We start from the raw sequence: 18,321 nt of genomic DNA, 5'->3' as shown, positions 1-18,321 counted from the left end.
TCCTTACCTACTAGAAGCATGTTGGCTGTGCTCCAGGATTTCTGAAAAGATTTCAGTCTGAGGCTCTGAGGTGACATCTGCCATCTGGCCCATGAGACCTTAATTCATTCAAAGCTCCTAGGTATTCTCTCACCAGCCCCTTTTGATCTGAATTTTTTGTCTGCTTCCTGCAGTCCCACTTTTGATAAATTGGGGGTGGTGATTTTTTGTGAAAGAGCAGGTGCAAAATAGGAATTTAAACAGAGGACCCAGTTTGTGGGGGCAATAAGCTGACTTTGTATAAATATACAAAAGTATGAAGGCTATTGCTTAACACATTGTAAGCTGCCCTGAATCTCTGGAGAAGGGCGGCATATAAATCAAATTAAAAAAAAAAAAGATCTGATTTCTCCCTGTTGCTGTCGCCATCTTTCCATCTTTACTACCCAGTGGTGAGTTAGCTTCCTTGATTGTCTCCCTGACATTCCTCTCTTTCTGGACATGCCCCAAGAAGCCTTTTGTTATTTTTGGCATCGATAGCGAACCTTATCTCACGCTGAGCCTTCACAGCCTTGCAGATTCAGCCTGTTCCCTGATGTGCAGCATTTGTTATCTGTCCATTTTTTGTGGTTGTTCTTTCTGGTTCTGTTTTTCAGGGAGGTCTTTGTGCAACCACAGGGTCTTATCAGGCATCTCCCTTTTTTCCCCTCTTCAGTAATGATTGTGTTTGGGCCTTAGTTATCTAGTTTTTCTGAATTTCTCAACTCAACCAGACAGGCACCCCGAAAAACCCGGTTGGCAGCAGCCCTGCCTGGCTTGAAAAGGCAAAGGGGCTGCAGAGCAGAGGGGCTCTGTCTGGGTCGGAGGGCACTGCCTGGTTCCCTGCACATAGAGCCCCTGCATCCTGCCCTTTCCCAGCCTAGGGGTAGAGGGGCAGGCGGTGTCCAGCTGCAACACAGCCCAGAGGGTGGCGTTCTAACCCACCCTTGGGGTTCAGGAGATGCGATGGGGTGCCACTTGCTGTACAGATGGAAAAGACCCCCGGCCAGACCAGCAGAGGGCAGTCACGAGGCATACTTTGTGCTGGGTCCCTGGGTGGGTAAATTCTCCCAAGGCCCTTTATTAATGTCTTCCCCTCCCCCGAATGGAACCCTGCTGTCTTCCACTGGGGACTTCCAGGCACTAAAGGGGGGCTGCTATCTGGGTGGTCCATGGAGCAGGAACAGCCCCCCCCCCAGCCGCTTTCTGCCCGGGAGACCAGGCCACTGGCCCCAGATCGGTCCTTCAGGTGGTGGGCGTGAAACCTCGACCGTGCCCTGGGCATCCTTAGGGCAGCTCCAGCATCCCATGGGCAGAGTAGACCTCCTGGGTGACGTTGTACACCCGGCTCAGGCTCTCCACCGTGGTCAGAACAATGGCCCCAGCCGCCGGCTTCTCCCCCCGCACGATGATGTGGTACAGCTCCTGGCGGGAGGGCATAGCCAGGAAGGCCAGGGCAACGGCCTGCTGCACCCACCAGCTGTGATACGGGGCGAGGGCCACCCGGTAGGCCTCTGCACACATCCGGGAGGATTTCTCATCCTTCTGGCTGGTGCCCAGTTTGTGCAGGAAGAGCTCCAGCCACTTCAGGGCACGATGGAGGCGCAGCAGGGTCCGGCAGCCCGAGGGAGGCTGGTGGGCTGGCAGGGACTGGAAGCCCACCAAGCCCGAGGCCAGCTCAAACTTCACCATGGACTGCACAGTGTGGTAGTGGAGGCTGTGCGGCCCCTCCTGGTGCTGCTGCATGATGCTGATCTTGGACTCGGTCTCCCGGGAGATCAGCCCAAAGGCTGTGCCCAGCGCCTCCATGAACCTGGAAAGCACAGCCGTCCATGAAGCCTGCAGCAACGCTCCCCACCCAGCCAGCCAGTGCCCAGCGGCTCCCCCTCCCAGAGCTGCCAGCCCTGCAAAGACAGAGGGGCTGACGGCTCTTAACCCAGATAGGGAGGATGGGGGGGGGGCTGCTTGGAGGCCAATGGGCTTCCTCCGGCAGGTGCATGGCCCCTTGGAGAAGAGGCTCCTGGCCGGGGGCGGGGGGGCGCAAGGCTCCAAGCAGCAGGGCACTGCTGAGGCACACAGCGGGAGGGAGCCATGGCCAGGGGAAGAGCCGTTTGAGAAGGCCCCCAGGCGGCCCCCACCTCTTTCTGGAAGGCGATTACAAGCTTCAGATCGCTGAGAGTCTCTCTTGCCTTGGAGGGAAAAGCTGCTCTGGGGTGGGCACTCGGCTCTCCCCGTGTTCTGTCTTTTGGGCCCAGGTCTCTCCGGAACCCCCTTCTTGCACAAGAGGCCATGCAACCCCCCCTTGCCGTCCTCACTTGAGCAGCTGCCTCCAGCCGTGGAGGTATTCTCGGAGGAGGATTTCACCCCGGGGGGAGAGGCTGGTCGAGAAAGCCCTTCGCAGCTGCCTGATGTCAAACTCTTCGCCCCAGAGAGGGAGGGGGGGTGTTGGGGTCCCAGCGGGGGCAGAGGCAGGACCGGGCTGCAGGAAGACAAGGAAGTGCTGGGGGTGGGTGGGGCGGTGGTGGAGGGAAAGGATTAAATTCCCCCCTCAGGTTTCCTTGTTACCTAACCCCTCTTCCTTCAGTTTCAAGTTCCGTTCCCTCCCCCAACTTCCCAGTTGGGAAACCACAGTCCCAAAATACCCTCCGGGCCAGTTCATCCTCCAGCTGACCCTCCTTCCTTATCCAGGACATTTCGGGCTTCCCTCCATCTGCCCATCGCCTTGACTCTAACCTTGCTGGGATTTCAAAAAGAGGGGGGGGGAGCCTCCTGGCTTCCCTGCCTATCCTCCCACCCCCAGTTATTGGGCCTGGAGGCCCCTCAGCTGCCGCAAAACTCCAGAGGGCCTCTGGCAACCCTCCCAGTCAAGGGGGAAGAAGGTGTGGCTCCCCCACTGCCCCCTCCGGACTGCCGCCTTGCCACAAGCAAAGCTGCCTTGCTCTTCATCTCACCTCTTCCTCCTTGGGCAGCGTCTCCCCGAGCCATGGGCACCGATGCCTGCCCCGGACACAGGCAGCCAGGGAGAGTTTTGCTGCAGGAGGAGAAGCGCAGGGAGGGTGAGCTGCAGCCTGGGCTCTCCGGCCCCTGCCCGCCTCCCCCCCCCGCCGCCCAGTTCCCGACTTACGGAGGTGCCGGCTGGAGAGGTAGAGCAGGAGGAGGAAGACCCCCAGCAGGAGCAGCAGCTGGCAGGGGCGTGGGGGAGCCCCCATTTCAAGCCTTTTGCCTCCTCCAGGCAGGACCAGCCAGGCCTTTGCACCCTGCCCTCTGCCCTCTCTTCCGGGCAAGATAAGGAGGATGAGAAGGGGGGGGGTGAGGGAGGGCTGAGCTGGGCGGCTCGGAGGGGGGCCCTCCAGCAGGGAAGTGGCAGTCAGAGGGCTGGTGGCCCCCCGGGCGTCTGGTAGGGCTGCTGGGACTCCAAGGGGAGGGGCTGGGAGGTGTTGAGCAGGGAAACCAAATGGGGTGGGGGGGCAGCCTGCAAACAATTCCCCCTGGAAACATCTGGGTTTGGGGAAAATGGGGCTCTGTTGAGACACCCGGCCCTGGACAGGAGGGGGCTTTGCTGGACAAGTGCCAATCTCTCCAGGCCACCCCTTTTTGGACCCCCTTTGCTGGAGCAGGGTGCCAGATGTGCCCCACTGAGTCCCATTTGGGGCTTCCAGAACTTCCATGCGTGACCACCTCCCTCTCACTCGGCCCTAAATTGATTGGGCCTGCCGGGCCTGAAGGCAGGAGAAGGTGTCCAGCAGACCTCAGAAATAGCACTTTGATGCCCCCCCCGCTTGGAATGCTGTGGGCTGCTTCCCTCTGTCCAGTCCAAGGCGTCTCCGGAGTTGGACGCTGTATTTGCTTTAGTTCAGGGGGAGGCTCGTCTTTTTCTCTGGGGGAGGGGGGGTCGGCTGGGCAGTGTGTCTGATTTTTAACTGTCCAGAGTGTTTGGGAGGGGCTGGCATAGAAACAGCACTCCCCGTGGCCCATCTCCCGTGGGACCCAGGCAGGGTGAGGGGGGCTGCCAGCCCCACAAGCCCAAGGGAGCCCTTTGGTGGGGCCTGGCTTGTGCCACAGAGCAAAGGTGGAGCTGAGGGAAGGCTGGGCCAGGTCCAAGATGGGGCCGAGGGGGCGATGGCCACTCAAAGGGCATGATCTCGCCCCCGGGACCGGCCGGACAAGAGGCTTGTAGGCCAGACCAGTCAAGAAAGTGGCAGCCATGGGGGCCGGGCTGAGGGAGCTGATGGGGCCCTGAGGGACAGGTTCACCTGAGGCTGTCCTGGGAAGGGGGGGGGGGCTGAAGAAGGGAAATGCCCTGGGTGGGGGTGGGGGTGGGGGGCTGGCAGTGGAATCTAGAACTGGAAGCAAAAGGGTCCAGGTGGCATCGCCTGCATGGGAGCCTCTTGTGCCACCTTCCGAAAGAGGCGGAAACGGGTTCAGGCTGCAAGGCCACCTTTGTGCCAGGGAGGAAAGGGAAGGGCAGGGCACCTCATGGGGCACCTGGCATTATCAAGGGTGGACTTTAGCAGTGCGCTCCCCCTCGGAGCCCCATCAGGGAGGAGAAGGATGGGCTGGCACATTCTGCTTGGGGGGGGGATGTAGTTCCCCATCTTGGTGGGCCAAGATCCGACCTGCCACTCATGCACCCTCTCGAGACGCTCCCACTTGACGATGTGTCATGACTTGGAGGTGGAAACACCCCCCCCCCATAATGGCCATGCCGCAGGGGTGCTGCTTGTGGCCCTAAGGAGGTTCCTGACTAAGAGCCGCAGGGAATCTACTGAGGAGAGCGGTCTCTGCCAGGAGGTCCCCCGAGATCCCTGCTATGGCTCCTTTCCCAACAGCCCCCCTCTGACTCCAGAGGGTCAGGAAGGGGTCAGGGCCCCAGGCACCTCTCCCACCACCTGCCGGCCTCCAGTCACCAGCCGAGAAGCAGCCCAGGAGGGCAAAAGTCTCTGCCCTGCAGCCCACTCGGTCAAGGGGTCTCTGCTGCTCCTTGTGCTCAGAAATGTGGGGGAGCTGGAAGCCCCCCCCCCAGGTCTCTCAGGATCCCTGAATTGGCTTTGCCAGTCCGGCTGAGCCGCAAAGGAGCCCGGCCCCTGTTCCTGGCAGGGGAGTCTCCTCCCTGGGAGTGGGGGGGGGGCCTTTGGCAAAAGCCTGGCTCTTGGGCAGTTGCTTATGGTGGCCCACCCCCCACCCCTCTATTCTAAACCCCCCATAAACATTATCCCTACCTTATGGAGATTTTTGCCTTGCCATCCCATTGTAGCATTTTAAGCTTTTTTAGCTCCTCACAGGGCATAGGATAAAATGGGAGGGGCCATATTAACGCCCCCCCCCCCAGGCTCAACCCCTTCATTCACTCCCCTCCTCCCTTTTTACTTTTTACCTAATCCCTCTGAAACCGTCCAAACCAGCAGCTGCTGCCTGGTTCCAGGTGAGCCGTTCTGCTGGTGTTCTGGCGCTCACCTTCTGTCCGGACTCTGATCGTCATTGGGGGGGGGGTCCCAACTCCCAGCATTGGCAGAGAGGGAAAGGAAGAACAAACCCCCCCCATTTTCTGCCCAGGTGAGAGTCCAAACCCCTCCATTTGCTTTCTTGTGGCAACAGGTCATTTCACTCTTGACACCTTTTCTCCGAGCAGATTTTCCTACCTGGGACTCCCAGAGCCCCCCCAGCCCCTCTGGGACCTGCCTATCCATGCAGGCGAGATGGTCTGGCCAAAAGGGGGGGGGCTTCCCAGGGCCTAGAGGGAGCGCCCAAGGGGCCTCCTGCCAACCCGGCCTTTGTCCTTCCCAGAAAGGGGTTCAAGACCCGGGGTAGGATTTCCGCACCTGTTTTGTTCTGCCTAATCCTAACCGGTTGAACCCGTCCCCTTCAGTGGCCCAGGTGGGATCTCGGAAGTCATTTGATCCTGACCATCCACCCACCCCTTTTTGCCAAGAGGGTATAAAAGCAGAGCAAGGGCACCCCTGGGCAGATGCCACTGGGCACCATGGTGGCTCTCGGACTGTGGTTCTTGGTGGCAGGCCTGGCAGGAACTGGTGCTGCCGTGGAAAGCTGGCCTGCCATTGGGGTGTCCAATGGGGGGCCGTGGGGGCCCTGGGCCTGGCAGGAGATGTGCCCCCAAGGGACCTATGCCACAGGATTCAGCCTCAAGGTAATCCCCCCTCTTCTGCCTCTTCCCTGGATTGGGGTCCAGGCCCAGGCCCTCAGAGACAGATGCTGGGTGTGTGCGTGTGCGAGAGAGCCCAGGGGAAGAAGCGTGGAGGGGCTGCAGGGGGTCCCCCCAGGGAATGCAGACTGACCAGGCAAGAGGAGGAAGAGCCGAATGCTCCTGAGCACCTACAGAGCCATTTCTGAATTGTCACGCACCCTCAGGTTAGCAGACCCCTCCCCGTTTTCCTGACTTGGTAAGCAGCTTGGGTCCGACCTGTTCTTTGACCTCATCTCACCTGGCCCCCGGCCTCCCCTCCCCCCTCGTGGCCTGAACGTCCCTCCATCTTTCTCTCCCAGGTGGAGCCTTATCAAGGGCAGGCAAAAGACGACACGGCCCTGAATGGCCTCCGGCTGCATTGCACGCGTGGCAGCCACGGTGGGAAGTCTGAGGCCAAAACAGTGGAGTCCCAGAGCAACGTGTGAGTCAATCCCCAGCTTGCCTCCCTGCCCCCCCCCCAGCAGCCCCCCTTTCCCACACCATCCACCACCCTTCTCCTTTGCTCTGCCCCAATGCCGGCAGAAAGGACCGTTGCCACTGCCCCCTGCCAGCCCTGGGTGCCTCGCTTTGGCCCTAGCGTTACATCAGTGTGTGTGCGGGCGGGTGTGGGGATGTCCCCCGGGTACCAGGCCCTCCTGGTCCCCGGGGGGTGAGTGGGTGGGCAAGTGGGCCTCCCCTCGGACGCTTCTCTTCCATGGAAAGCGATCCACCAAGGAGCGCCAGGTGGTGCGACAGAGGAGGTGGCACAAGGTGGCAAGAGGGGAGGGGGTCACCAGCATTTAACCCTTCTCACCTCCGCCTCCCCTCAGGTGGGGCCACTGGACCAACCCCCTCTGGTGCCCCCCGGGCGGCTACCTGACTGGCTTCTCTCTGCGGGTGGAGCGTGTCCGGCGTGGCCTCAGCGACTACATGGGCGCCACCAACATCCGCTTTGCCTGCTCAGACGGGAAGGTCCTGGAGGGGCCAGGGCTGCCCTGGGGGGAGTACGGAGCCTGGAGCCCCTCCTGCCTCAAGGGCCTGTGTGGGATCCAGACCAAGCAGGAGGCCATCCGGGGGGTCCTGGTGGATGACTCTGCCCTCAACGACATCCGCTTCCTCTGCTGCACCCAGTGAGCCCACAGAGGCCTCAGCCGGAGCCCCGGCAGGGGGTGAGTGCTCCGTGTGCTCCCCCTGCGGCCCCTTCTGATCCATTGGGAGAGGAGAGAGGCCAAGAGCTGCCCCCTCTTTGCTCCAGCCCCTCCTCTCCGGGGGGTCAAAGTGTCTCACGGGACAGGAGCCCACAGACACCCGAGGGAGGCCCTCCTCTCCCTGCCCCCCTTTCCAGCCATCCACGCAGCCTCCAGCAGTTCCACCATCCAGCAGCCCCCCACGGACCCCCACGCCTTCCCTTCACTGGGGAGGATGGGAGCAACCTCTTTTAGACCCCCCCTCCTTTCCCTGCCCCAGAGTGGTTCTGTCCAGGAGCGCCCAGCAGGTCCTTCCCGCCCTCCTTAGGCCAGATGCCCACAGCTCAGCTGCAGACCGCTTCCAGCCCCAGGACGCCCCTGGGGGTCCCTCAGCCCTGCACAGAAGAGGCTGGTCAGGGAGAGCGAAAGAGCCCCCCTGCTCAGCACCGGCCTTTTCTCCACAGGTCCCACCACCCAGCTTTCCCCAACCCCCAGTCTTCTGCCAAGACCCTTCGGAGCGGACGGAGGTTGCAACAGAGAGCGGCGTTTATTTCTTGGGCTGCCAATAAACCTGCAAGATTGCCCCCCTGTTAGCCGAGAGATTTGGGGAGAGGGGGCAAGTGGGTGGAGGAGTGGCTGTTGGTGCAAGTGCTCCGGTCGGTTGGTCTCACAGGCCTTCCCCCTGGCAGGAGTCAAAAGGGCAGTGCCAGTGAGTTAGAGGGTTGCAAAGGGTTGAGAGTCCCATGCTGGTCTGCCTCCCCCCCCCGGTGCTTGCAAGCCCCTCCGTACAAGGTCAGCAAGCAATATGGGGCCTGGGGCTTTGCTCCCAGGGAGGCTGCCCCACTTCCCTCCCTCCCCCATCTCCTGAGGCCATCTGCTCCCTGACCCCCCACCACCACCAACATCCCTTCCCGCCCCCTCCCTCCGGCCTGCCCATCCCAGGCGCCTCCTTTGCTGCCCACTTACGTCTCGGTCATCGGCCTTGCGGCAGTCGCCACACACGGTGCCCAGGAGGCCGTTGACCACTTGGATGCCGCACAGCACCATCTCCAGCAGGCTCAGCCCCAGCAGGATGGAGAAGAGCACGATGTGCCAGAGGACAATGGATGGGGGGTTCAGGCACACCTCCCACATCGTCTTGTTTTGAAGATAGTTGTCACTGATGGGGGGGGGGAGAGCTCAGATCTCGAAGGTGGGTACACCGAAGCCCCTCCCACATTGCTCCACTCCCGGGGCACAGACTGGCCCACGGCCCAGCCCTGGCAGAAACCTTGCCAGCCATGGGTGGGGTGGGGTGGGCTGGGAGGGGCTTCCTGTCCCCAGCCCTGCTCACCTGAGATCCTTGAAGGGGGATGCCCACTGAGATTCCGTTTCACACCAGGGCCCATCGGCCAGTGCTGTGGAGGAGACCACCAGGCAGTAGAAGGCACCCAGCCCCCCAAAGACGGAGCAGAAGACGGAGCGCAGCATCTGTCGTGGGGCAGGAAAAGGGGGTGAGGGAGGGCTCGCCCCTCTGGCTCTTCTCTCTGCCACGGGCCCTCCCTGGCAGCCCTGAGCACCCAGCCTGCCAGCTTTGCCAGGTAGAGCAGATGGGAGACCTGACCAGGGGAGCTAATTCTGCTTTACAGAGAAGCTGCAGGGCCAGATGGCTGCACACCTGAAAGGACAAACTTTCTTTACCACCTGAGACCCTCGGGGGGCGTGTGTGTGTCTGTCTGTCTGTCTCTTCTGTGCCTCTTCCTCCACTTCCTCTCTGGGCAGTCCCGAGGGAGCAGCTCTCTTGAACATGCTTTGCACAGCCTGCCACACCCATCCGTCTCGTGGGGCCACCTAGCTGTCGGTTGAGCTGGTTTGCCTGGCTGGTTTGAGTGGCTCAGCTGTGTGTTGTGTGAATCGAGGAGGGTTTTGAAGGCCACCCCACACAAAAGTGGGGGGGCTCTGGGCAGGATTCTCATAAACTCTGGCATCCCTGCCAGCCAGCACACCATTTTCCAGATGAGCCCAGGAGGCTCGGTTGAGCCAACAGGTGCACCAGGAATTCTCAACTCCTACCTGTGTTAGCTCACCTGGCTTCAGCATGAACTGCCCATGACCCTACTGGGGGCCTGTCTGCCTTGGCCCGAGCCTGGCCAAAGCCCACTTTGGGGTTCAGCATCACGGGAACCCACAGAGCTCCCAGGGAGCCTCTCCCGCCTCCACCTACCCGGCATCGGTTCCCGCAGCATCCGTAGCCGCAACATCCCTTCCCGCCGGCCCGCACTGAGGAGCAGCCGGTGCAGAGAACCTGTGGAGAAGGAAAGTGGCCAGCTTGGAGGTGCCCCTCTGCCCAGGACAGCCCGTTGAGGAAGGCAGAAGCCAGGCAGCCATGGCACGCAGCACTCCCCACTCCCCCGCGAGTGTCACCAGCTGGCACCGAGGGCAGAGCTCAGCACCTGGCTCAAAGTCCAGAAGGAGCAGAGCAGAGGGTTGGGGGGAACCGGCTGGCCCAGCAAAGCCCTTTTTGCTGAGGGAGGGGGCGGGGGGGAAGAGTCACGCCCTTTTGGGCTCTGCTTGCAAAAGATCGAGATGGGGCAGGGGTCTTCCTCGCCCCAAGACTCCCCTCCCCACCCTGGCAATCCAGGAAGTGTTCTGCCTCCAGACATGCGGCGGTCTTACCCCGCCCGAGACCATCAGGCTGGAGCTCTTCGCGCACCTCTGGACTCTTCTGGACTCTTCGCTTTCCAGCAAAAGTAAGCGAGCCATCCTTTGCCCCTCGTCCTGCACCCGGAGGCCCCAGGGTGAAGCTGCTCTTCGGCAAGGGCAGCCCCTAAGAGTCCAGCAAGTCCCCTGGAAGAAGCACCTGCCCCACCTGGGCCACTCACCATCAGCCCCCCGCCGATGACGCCCCCCATGAGCCAGGCCTGCGTGGTGATGTGATCCGGTGTCCACTGCCTCTCAGCATTGGGGAAGAACAGCAGGATGTTAGCCGCCATGCAGGCCAGGGCCGCGGCCACCAGGGTGAGGCCCACCAGGCGGGAACACTTCCCGGTACACATGGCGGAGTGCGCAGGGGCTGTGCGAGAGCTTGTTTGTTCAGATCTCTCGGCCAAAGGGCTCCTCTGCCAGTCCGCCACTCCACCCACTGGAGCCCAGCAGCTTCTTCCTCTTCCAGGCGCGATGGCCCCAAAACGCTGGGAGGGGCCTGAGGGCCACACGCAAGCCCTTCTCGATTCAGGGTTGGCCTCTCCCGGGCTCAGGGCAGAGGGCATAGTCCAGGATTCGTGCCAGCCTGAGGCCACAGGCACCAAGATGAGCTGTGGCTCTGCTTTCAAGAATTCGGAGCCCTGCTTGGGGGCAGGGGCGGGGTCTGCTTGGGTCTTCCTTTGGTCAGTGGGACCAGACATGCTCGGCTCTTCTGGGGAAGAGGGTCTCCAGTCACGTCATTGGGCCATCAACTCACCACAACCCCCTCCACACCCCCTCTGATGCCGCTGAGAGCCTCCCGGCTTCCCAAGACCTCCAGCCCTTCCTGAGGCTGACTCCACCGGCCTCCCACGGCTTGTGTGTGGGTTGCCGGGATCGGTTGATCCCCCTCTGCTGGGCAATTGCCAGGATCTCCCCCAAGGGCCGTGGCTGTGGGGGGTCCAAGGAGGGGGAGGGGAGACGAGTCCAAGCCTCTCTTCTGTGGCCACTGGGCATCTGTGCAGCCATTGGCCTGCTTTGGGGCCTCGCTTAGTGGAGGGCCTCATTTCACATGGGGGGGGGCATGTTCCCTTCTGTGGAGGGTGGGGGGGCGTCAGATGCCCTCTGCCTGTGGCCAACAGAGGAGAGGAATGGCTGTTCCTTCCCTGAGGAGACACTGGCCGTCAAGCATGAGCCCAGGCCAGCCAACTTAAGAGAGCCCAGAATCCCAGGGCTGGAAGAGACCTCAGAGGCCTTCTAGACCAACCCCCTGCTCAAGGTGTGAACCAGAACAAAGTCTCGGTGTGTCCATCAGTGCTTTATTTCCTGTCCACCCCATCACTTGCGCCGGCGCCCTGCCGCACGGATCTGCCTCTTGTCCTTGCGCCGGCTCCGGGCCGGCTCGGGCGGCTCTGGGTTCCCACTGGCCAGGAGGGGCTGCGGAGGGGGCACAGAGCTCTGCCGGTGGTTGTTGGCCGAGGCCTTGTAGATCAGGTGGAAAATGAAGGCGTTGCAGTACCTGCCCGGGGAAAAGGGGCATGTAAGAGGGGAACAGTGGCAACACGGGGCCAGGAAGGCACCACCCACAAAAGGCGGGCCCCTCTGCCCCAAGGGCCATGCCTGGCTTCCCCGTGTGCCAGGACGAGGGGAGGGGAATTACGCAGCTGCCAGTCAGTCTCACAGGAGGGGGTCGAGGCCTGCCTTGTACCCACCAGGGCATGGCGTTGTCAATGCCGGCTTGTCGGAAGGGTGAACGGAAGGGATTGATCTGGGCGGGGCTGGCAGTGCCCCCCGTGGCCATGGAGACCGCGGCCTCATCCACGGCACAGCTGTAGGCGCTGCATTCGGTGAAGTAGGCTGGCACTCGGAGGGACTGTGGGGCAGAGAAGCATCGTCATTGCCGGGGGGGGGAGGTCCAGGCCGTGCCAAGCTGGTCATTGGTGCCAAGGGAGGGTGCTGAGCAGCCACTGTTGGGGCCGAGGTCTCGGTCGGGGTGGCTGGGCACCGATTCCCTCTGGCAGCAGCTCACCTGCAATCGCGGCAAAGCACTCAGCCAGGTCTCCTTCAGGGCAAAGCCGGAGTTGAACCCTGGGCAGATCAGGGGCACAATGGGGGCTGCGTTAGATGCAGAGCACGGGAACCCTCCCCACCCTTGGCCGCCCCCTTCCTCCTTGTCCTCTCACCAATCACCAGGTCCGGTTTGGGAGCCTGCAGGAGGTGGTAGGGACGGGCACTGAAGCCCAGCTGCAGCTCCCGGCGGCCTCCTTTGGCCCTGGGGGCCAAGCCGGGCAGGACGGAGACACCCTGCTCTTCCTGAAAAGAGGTGGGGGGGGGAGGTGATCACCCATTGGGGAGAAAGGCCAAAGGCAGAGGGAGAGTAGGACGTCCATCGTCCCCGGCCAAATCAGCCGGAAGATCCCTCAAAATCCATGTGCCAGGATTGGCCCCATTCTCTGGTGGTGAAAAGGGGGGAAGAAAGAAAGACACCCGCCCCCCGTAGGTATAAACAGAAGGGAGGCAGACTCACATCTCTCTGCAAAAGGAACTGCTGGCCGTCCAACTCAGGGGGCAACGTGTCCCCCACAAAGAGCAGCTCCAGAGAAACGTGAGGGAGCAACACTGACAACTCCTGCGAGGGAAGGAGGGAGGGAGGGAAGGAGGAGGGGAGGGGGAGGGAGGGAGGGAAGGAGGGGAGGGAGGGAGGGAGGGAAAGAAGGGAGGGAGGGAGGAAGGAGGGGAGGGAGGGAGGGAGGGAAAGAAGGGAGGGAGGGAGGGAGGAAGGAGGGGAGGGGGAGGGAGGGAAAGAAGGGAGGGAGGTGGGAGAGGGAGGGAGGGAGGGAGGGAGGAGATTGCAAAGAGGCTAGCAACAGGCAATCATGTTTGGGCCTTCTTTTTAAGCCAGGTTGCCCCAGCTGCTGTCCTGCCCCTCCCCGCCTGCAAGCATCCTTTGGGAGGGGTGAGGAGGGTGTGTTGATGAGAGGCGGGGGAGTCCAATGGTGGGAGCCCTCCTCCTGACCTGGGGCTCCCCCCGTCCTGGACTACAGCTCCCATCTCTCCCAGGCTGCCAAGCCAGAGGTTCTCCAGCAGACCTGCTCCAGTGCAGTCAGGCACAGGGACGCCCCCTCCCCAGAGACCCTTCCCTACCCAGAACACCATCAGCACGCCAAACTCCTTGCCAGCCTCCACCAAGTGGATCTTGAGGGACTGTTTGTTCAAAATGTTTAGCTCTGGAACTGAAAGGAGCGGGGGGGGGGAGTTAGGGACCCCACTTTAGAAACCTCAAGACCCCTTCCCCTAACTTCAAGCATCCTGCGGCTCTTCTGCATGGACCTCCCCCCCACCCTCAGGGGGGGGGCACTGTCCTCAGCCCCTCCCCGCCCACCCCTAAGGCAGCAGAAGTAGCCGTCCCCTCCCTTCGGCCAGGCCACGGCAGGTGGTCCCAAATCTTGCACCCGTGGCCACCTGAGATTCCTGCAGGGGTGGCCAGGTTTTGGTCCCTGGCCCCATAGGCCCCGCTCCCCTTCTCTGCTGCTGAGGGACCCCCACTCACAGTGCTGGGGGGCCAGCTGAGTGATGATGTAGTAGGCAGTGAGGGGATAGGTCAGCAGCACGGCCAAGGGGGCCCCCAGAGGAAGCTCCCGCCACTGGTAGTACTCTTTCCAGGATGCTGGAGGAAAAGGGGGGGGTTGGGGGAGAGGAAGAGTGATCAGATGGGGAGGATCTGTGGAAGTACAGTAGAGGGGAAAGGGGCCAGGCTCCCCCCTCACCAAAGAATGTCCGAGGCGTTGGGGGCTCTGGGGGTGCTGGGGGGAGTGCTGTCCCTCCTTCTGGCCTGAGTGCCTCAAAGGGGTTACCTGCAGAGAGAGAAAGCCCCCACCCCCAATTGTGCAAGGTGAGGAGACCCCTGCTTCGCCACCTCCCCTCCCTGAGTGTCCTGAGGGAGTGTTCCTGGGGGAGGGCTCTGATAAAGACGAGGAGATACTTTTGCCACTCTTGGTGGGCAAGATGTGCCCCATATTCAGCAGGGGGAGGGAGGGGGCTGCACGGCCTCCTCCACCCAATTTATTCACTCCTTCATTATAGGCCCCTAATTTAGGGCTCTCCAAACTTGGCAACTTTTAAGACTTGTGGACTTCCATTCCCAGAATTCCTCAGCCAGTGCACTTTACTGAGGCAGTCTGGAGGTTGAAGTCCACAAGTCTTCAGGTCGCCAAGTTTGGAGAGCCGTGTGCTACTTTGGCCAGGTTCACCCTGACTCTGGGCGGCTTACAGGGTGAAACATAAGAGAGAGTGCAGAGATCAGCCACCATCCACTCTGGCCTAAAGACTGGAGGGGGACCGGGCTTGAAGGGCAGCTCCACCTGACCGAGCGGGCATGACGGGTGCCCATTCTGCCCAGCTGGATCAGATGGATAGCAGCCACATCTGCTGGTCTCTCAAGATAAACAGGCCATCGACTGTGAAGAGCTTCGGAGGTGACAACCAGCATCTTGAATTGTAGCCAAAAATGTACAAGGTGCAGTTTGTGAAGGAATGGCATTGGGTGGGCCTGACGCTGGACAGAGACTGCCGCAGTCGGGAGGAGGGATCAAGCAGGCTATTAGTCTGGAAAGGTTACATAGACGTGAAAGGATCCAGAATGCCACTGAGGCTTATTTTCTTAGTGGAAAACTGCATCCGGGAAGATTTCTATGAACCGGGCATAGGCACTAAGCAATAAAGTAGCTGATTTGGACTCTTTCATGCGTGGGCCTGGTTATTTGCACCTGGCACATTCCCCGCCACACCCACAGTTGCCCATGCCTGCTGCATCTTCCAATCCCTACTCACCACTCTGGAGGAAGGGCACAGGGGTCTTTGCAGGGCCCTTCTGCAGCCCCAGGCCATAGTCGGGGGCCCTCACCAGCATGCTCTCCGCTACCCAGTATCCGCGGGTCAGCCCTCGCGCAAGCAGGAAGCCCTCCTTGTTGAAGGCATCGCTGGTCACCTCTGAGGAGGGAAGGCAGGGTTGGACCGACAGCTTAGCCCTGACCTTCCCCTCTCTGGGATGCGAGCGTGGTGGGAGTCCTACCGGCAGCAAAGGTGAAGGGGAGGTTGGCGAGCTCTCTGGCATGGCTCATGTACCCAGCCATGCGCTGGCACCAAAACTGGTGCCCGATGTCCTCGGGGCTGCGGTTCCAGTCCAGCTTCCGGCACTTCTCTGAGCAATAGAAGACAGCCCGGCAATGCTGGCTGGGGGAGAGAAAGAGCTGGGCATGGGAGAGGCAGAGCAAGCTTTCCAGAATACCAAGAATTGGAAGGGACTTTGGAGGTGCTCTAGTCCAACCCTATCAGACAAATGGCTGTCTTCTTAAAAACCTCCAGTGCCCCCTGAGGTGACCATCAATGGCACCAGAACCATTTCCAAGCCTTGGAGCAGACCTGCAGACCTGCAGCTGCCCCCAAATCTGGGTGGTCTGGAAAGGGGAGTCCACCCCCCATCCCCAGCTCAGGCAAAAGGTTGTGACCAGAGGAGGGGTGAGTGTTCTGCACTCACCAGGCTGTGATTTGGCCCTCAAAACTGTGTCGCTTGCACACGTGACACGCCCGCACCCGTGTGGTAGGGAAGGAGAAGGTAGGCTTGGGGCCCCAGCCCCGCATCGGGCCCTTGCTCATTCGGATGCCCAGGCGAGCAAGCAGGGGCTCCAGGGACCTGCCAGGGCCAGAGCGGAAGAGAGTCAGGAGGGGTGGGGGGAGACAAGGAGCCTTGACACCCCAAGCACCCTCCGCCCACTCACTTGTGCAAAGCCGGGTCTCCCACGGTCAGCAGCTTTGGCCGGCGGGGCTCCCCAGCGCCCAGGGGGCAGAACATGCTGTAGCAGAGCAAGGCGAGGGCCCGGGGCTCCAGGGGCTCCTGCCCAGCTGTCCCCAAGAAGCCTTCCAGCAGGAAGTCAAAGCCCAGAATGGTGCCGTATTCATCAGTCACCAGCAGGAGGTGCTCAACGCGCCACAGGGGCTGCCCTGCAGAGCACGAAATGGGAGGGGAGGGAGGGGCAGATTGGGGCAGTTTGGTGCTCACTGCAGGACTCAGGATCTTGCCCCCCCTCCCCCCCCAGTCACCAAGACGAGATAGGCGGCAAATAAATCTAATAAATAAACACAGCTCCTCTGGAGAACCTGGCTTTTTCTTGGCCTAACCTGAAAGTAGATGTGTCCGAGGGAGGAGGGGCAGCCCATGGGTCGGGGCTGGGAGTGTCTGTGGGTCTCCAACTTTCTTGGGAGGGAGCGCAGGTGCACCACGGTTTCTGGAGCGCAGCCTGGCCAGAACTGGCCAAAGCCAGCGGGTGGGGGATGGAGGGGACTATCACTCTCCCACCAAGGCTTCAGCAGCAGCTGACAACAAGTCAAGCCAGCTTGATGGTGGTTATATGATGGCTAAGACTTTGGCGTGTGCTCAAGGAACAAAGAATAGATTAGAAGCACCATCAATATTGGGAGAGGGAGAGGCAGAGAAGGGAAGGGAAGGAGGGAGAGGGAGAGGGCTGGGCAGGGCAGTGTAGAATAAGCTTAGTAATAACTGGTGGGGTTTAAGTCTTTTTTTAAAAAAAACTAAACTCTTCCTGGGAAAACAGGAGATGAGGAAGAGGGGCTGGAGGAGCCAAGACCACCTGGGGAGCCCTTTTCCCAGCTTACAAGTCCCCAACTGCCTCCCCCCCCCGAGCTTGGCCTGGGGTGAGGCTAAGCGAAGATCAAAGGCCGTGGGTCTGCCCTGCTCAGCGGCTTCTGCTGCAGCTCCGAGTCCTTCGTGGGGGGGCCGGTGGCTTCGGCCACAAACCTGTCTCCGTGGTGCCGTCGGAGTCCTCCTCTTCTTCCTCCTCCTCCTCCTCCTCCCCCCCGGCCCCCACAAAGGTGATGAAGCGCTCCAGGTCCTGCAGGGCCAGCGCCTCCTCGCTGTAGAAGCGGCCACCCAGCTGCTGCCCGGGGTCGGCCACCGTGAAGGCCAGGTTGCGGTTGGGAAGCAGGTGCAGGATCCAGAGAGCTGGGTCGGGCGGCAGGCGGCGGATGGAGCTCTCCTGCCTCTTGCGCCGCTCGCTGCCCCGGCGGCAGATGGCGTCCAGCAGGAAGCGCTGGTACCAGCCGAAGAGAAGCTCGGCAAAGTCCAGGATCTCTGCCCGGTAGCCGGTCACAAACTCCATGCCTGCGGAGGGAGGCCGTCCTGTAAGCGGCAAAGTGGCCTCCCCAAAGGGCCCGGGAGGGGGGGATCAGCCAGGGCTGGGGCAGGAACACTGCTTTCCTGGAGGGGCCCAAGCCCCCCTTTCCCGGGGTGTGAGTTATGGAGGTCCTTGATGGCCACTGTGAGGGGGACACGGCTTCAGTCCATTCCCCAACAGCGGCCCAGGCCGGATCCCCCCACTCCTGCCCCTGCCTAAGGGACAGGCCACCCCCCCACCCTCTTGGCCCAGCCTGCCTGCCATCTACCTGAAGCGAGTACCGCCACCTCTTCAAAGGTAAATAGCCAGGGGTTTCCCGGGTTGCGCTGCGACATCAGGGGTTCCGGAACCCACCTGCCTCCTCCTGCCCAGCAGCCCCCTGGGCCCTCCCTGGCAGAGGCATCTCTTGCTGCCCCCATCAGGGCTGCTGGTCCAGGAGGCTGCTCTGGGGTCTCAAGGGCCCCCCAAAAGCAAAGGGCAGGGCACACACTGGATTTCCAGTCAGGAAACTCTGATGAGCAAACTTCACTCTATTGAAAGGCCACATTAACAAAATTGTGCACACCTGAAAGTACAAATCCCTTTTACAGCCTGAACAGTTGGGGGGTTTCCCTCTGAGCTTCTTCCTCCACCCATTAGCCTCCCCCCTGCATGGCTGCCCCTCTTCTTCCTGATGCTGTTTCCCAGGCAGCCTCTCTTCTCTACCCCTGTTCCCACATAGGACCCCAGGGCCTCACCTGCCAAGTGGGAAGGGCCCCTGGAGGCCATCCATTCCCCCTCCCAGGATCTCCCTGCCCCCACCCCCACCCCACTCACACGCATCCAGCCAGGCCACTTTCTGACTGCAGAGGCACCCCTGGCACCTGCCACGAGCTTCCTCGGTGGGCTTCATTCATGTCCCTGGGATTTGAGGGCTCAGCTTGGGGTTCCCTCCAGATCAGGGAGGGGGAGGGCATCACCCAGTCCCCTTCCACATTGCTCTGCCTGCTTCCATTGCCTCAGCAACTTGAGCAAGATTAAGGGCATCCATTTTTGAGGGTGACCCCCTGGGGCAACGAACCCGTCTAAAGGCAGGCTCTCCACC

At 61.4% G+C, this 18,321-nt stretch overlaps 4 protein-coding genes across 6 annotated transcripts; 1 reads left to right on the top strand and 3 right to left on the bottom strand.

Annotated features, from left to right (window-relative positions):
• Window positions 1-1,056: 1,056 nt before the first annotated feature.
• Window positions 1,057-3,801, bottom strand: LOC117673447 (glycolipid transfer protein domain-containing protein 2). Of its 3 annotated transcripts, none has more exons than XM_034430825.3 (4): window positions 3,143-3,800; window positions 2,970-3,049; window positions 2,334-2,518; window positions 1,057-1,831 (listed from the first exon to the last, which is right to left on the bottom strand). In XM_034430825.3, exons 1-4 carry the CDS (start codon window positions 3,684-3,686, stop codon window positions 1,306-1,308), a joined length of 1,335 nt encoding a protein of 444 aa, XP_034286716.2. In that variant the 5' UTR covers window positions 3,687-3,800; the 3' UTR covers window positions 1,057-1,305. The 3 variants fall into 3 exon arrangements, with proteins under 3 accessions (XP_034286716.2, XP_034286717.2, XP_087749864.1); XM_034430826.3 differs by having other exon boundaries at window positions 2,334-2,497; window positions 3,143-3,798; XM_087893738.1 differs by having other exon boundaries at window positions 2,334-2,497; window positions 2,970-3,801.
• A 2,167-nt stretch (window positions 3,802-5,968) lies between these two features.
• Window positions 5,969-7,970, top strand: VMO1 (vitelline membrane outer layer 1 homolog). Its single transcript, XM_034430827.3, has 4 exons — window positions 5,969-6,163; window positions 6,520-6,641; window positions 7,030-7,368; window positions 7,851-7,970. The coding sequence occupies exons 1-3, from the start codon at window positions 5,984-5,986 to the stop codon at window positions 7,331-7,333; spliced, it is 606 nt and encodes a 201-aa protein (XP_034286718.2). The 5' UTR covers window positions 5,969-5,983; the 3' UTR covers window positions 7,334-7,368; window positions 7,851-7,970.
• Window positions 7,911-10,998, bottom strand: TM4SF5 (transmembrane 4 L six family member 5). The gene is made up of 5 exons (XM_034430824.2): window positions 10,248-10,998; window positions 9,590-9,670; window positions 8,720-8,856; window positions 8,353-8,545; window positions 7,911-8,068 (listed from the first exon to the last, which is right to left on the bottom strand). The coding sequence occupies exons 1-5, from the start codon at window positions 10,767-10,769 to the stop codon at window positions 8,054-8,056; spliced, it is 948 nt and encodes a 315-aa protein (XP_034286715.1). The 5' UTR covers window positions 10,770-10,998; the 3' UTR covers window positions 7,911-8,053.
• Window positions 10,999-11,349: 351 nt separating this feature from the next.
• ZMYND15 (zinc finger MYND-type containing 15) lies at window positions 11,350-17,513 on the bottom strand. Its single transcript, XM_034430818.3, has 13 exons — window positions 16,862-17,513; window positions 15,825-16,047; window positions 15,584-15,739; window positions 15,119-15,279; window positions 14,878-15,036; window positions 13,815-13,901; window positions 13,598-13,714; window positions 13,192-13,280; window positions 12,575-12,676; window positions 12,231-12,360; window positions 12,077-12,135; window positions 11,760-11,920; window positions 11,350-11,566 (listed from the first exon to the last, which is right to left on the bottom strand). Exons 1-13 carry the CDS (start codon window positions 17,220-17,222, stop codon window positions 11,386-11,388), a joined length of 1,986 nt encoding a protein of 661 aa, XP_034286709.1. The 5' UTR covers window positions 17,223-17,513; the 3' UTR covers window positions 11,350-11,385.
• Window positions 17,514-18,321: the final 808 nt, after the last annotated feature.

Source organism: Pantherophis guttatus, chromosome 4 (genome assembly GCF_059756535.1).
Source record: "Pantherophis guttatus breed Tessera chromosome 4, ASM5975653v1, whole genome shotgun sequence".
Lineage (NCBI taxonomy): Eukaryota > Metazoa > Chordata > Lepidosauria > Squamata > Colubridae > Pantherophis > Pantherophis guttatus.
This window is presented reverse-complemented; position numbering and strand designations above follow the sequence as displayed.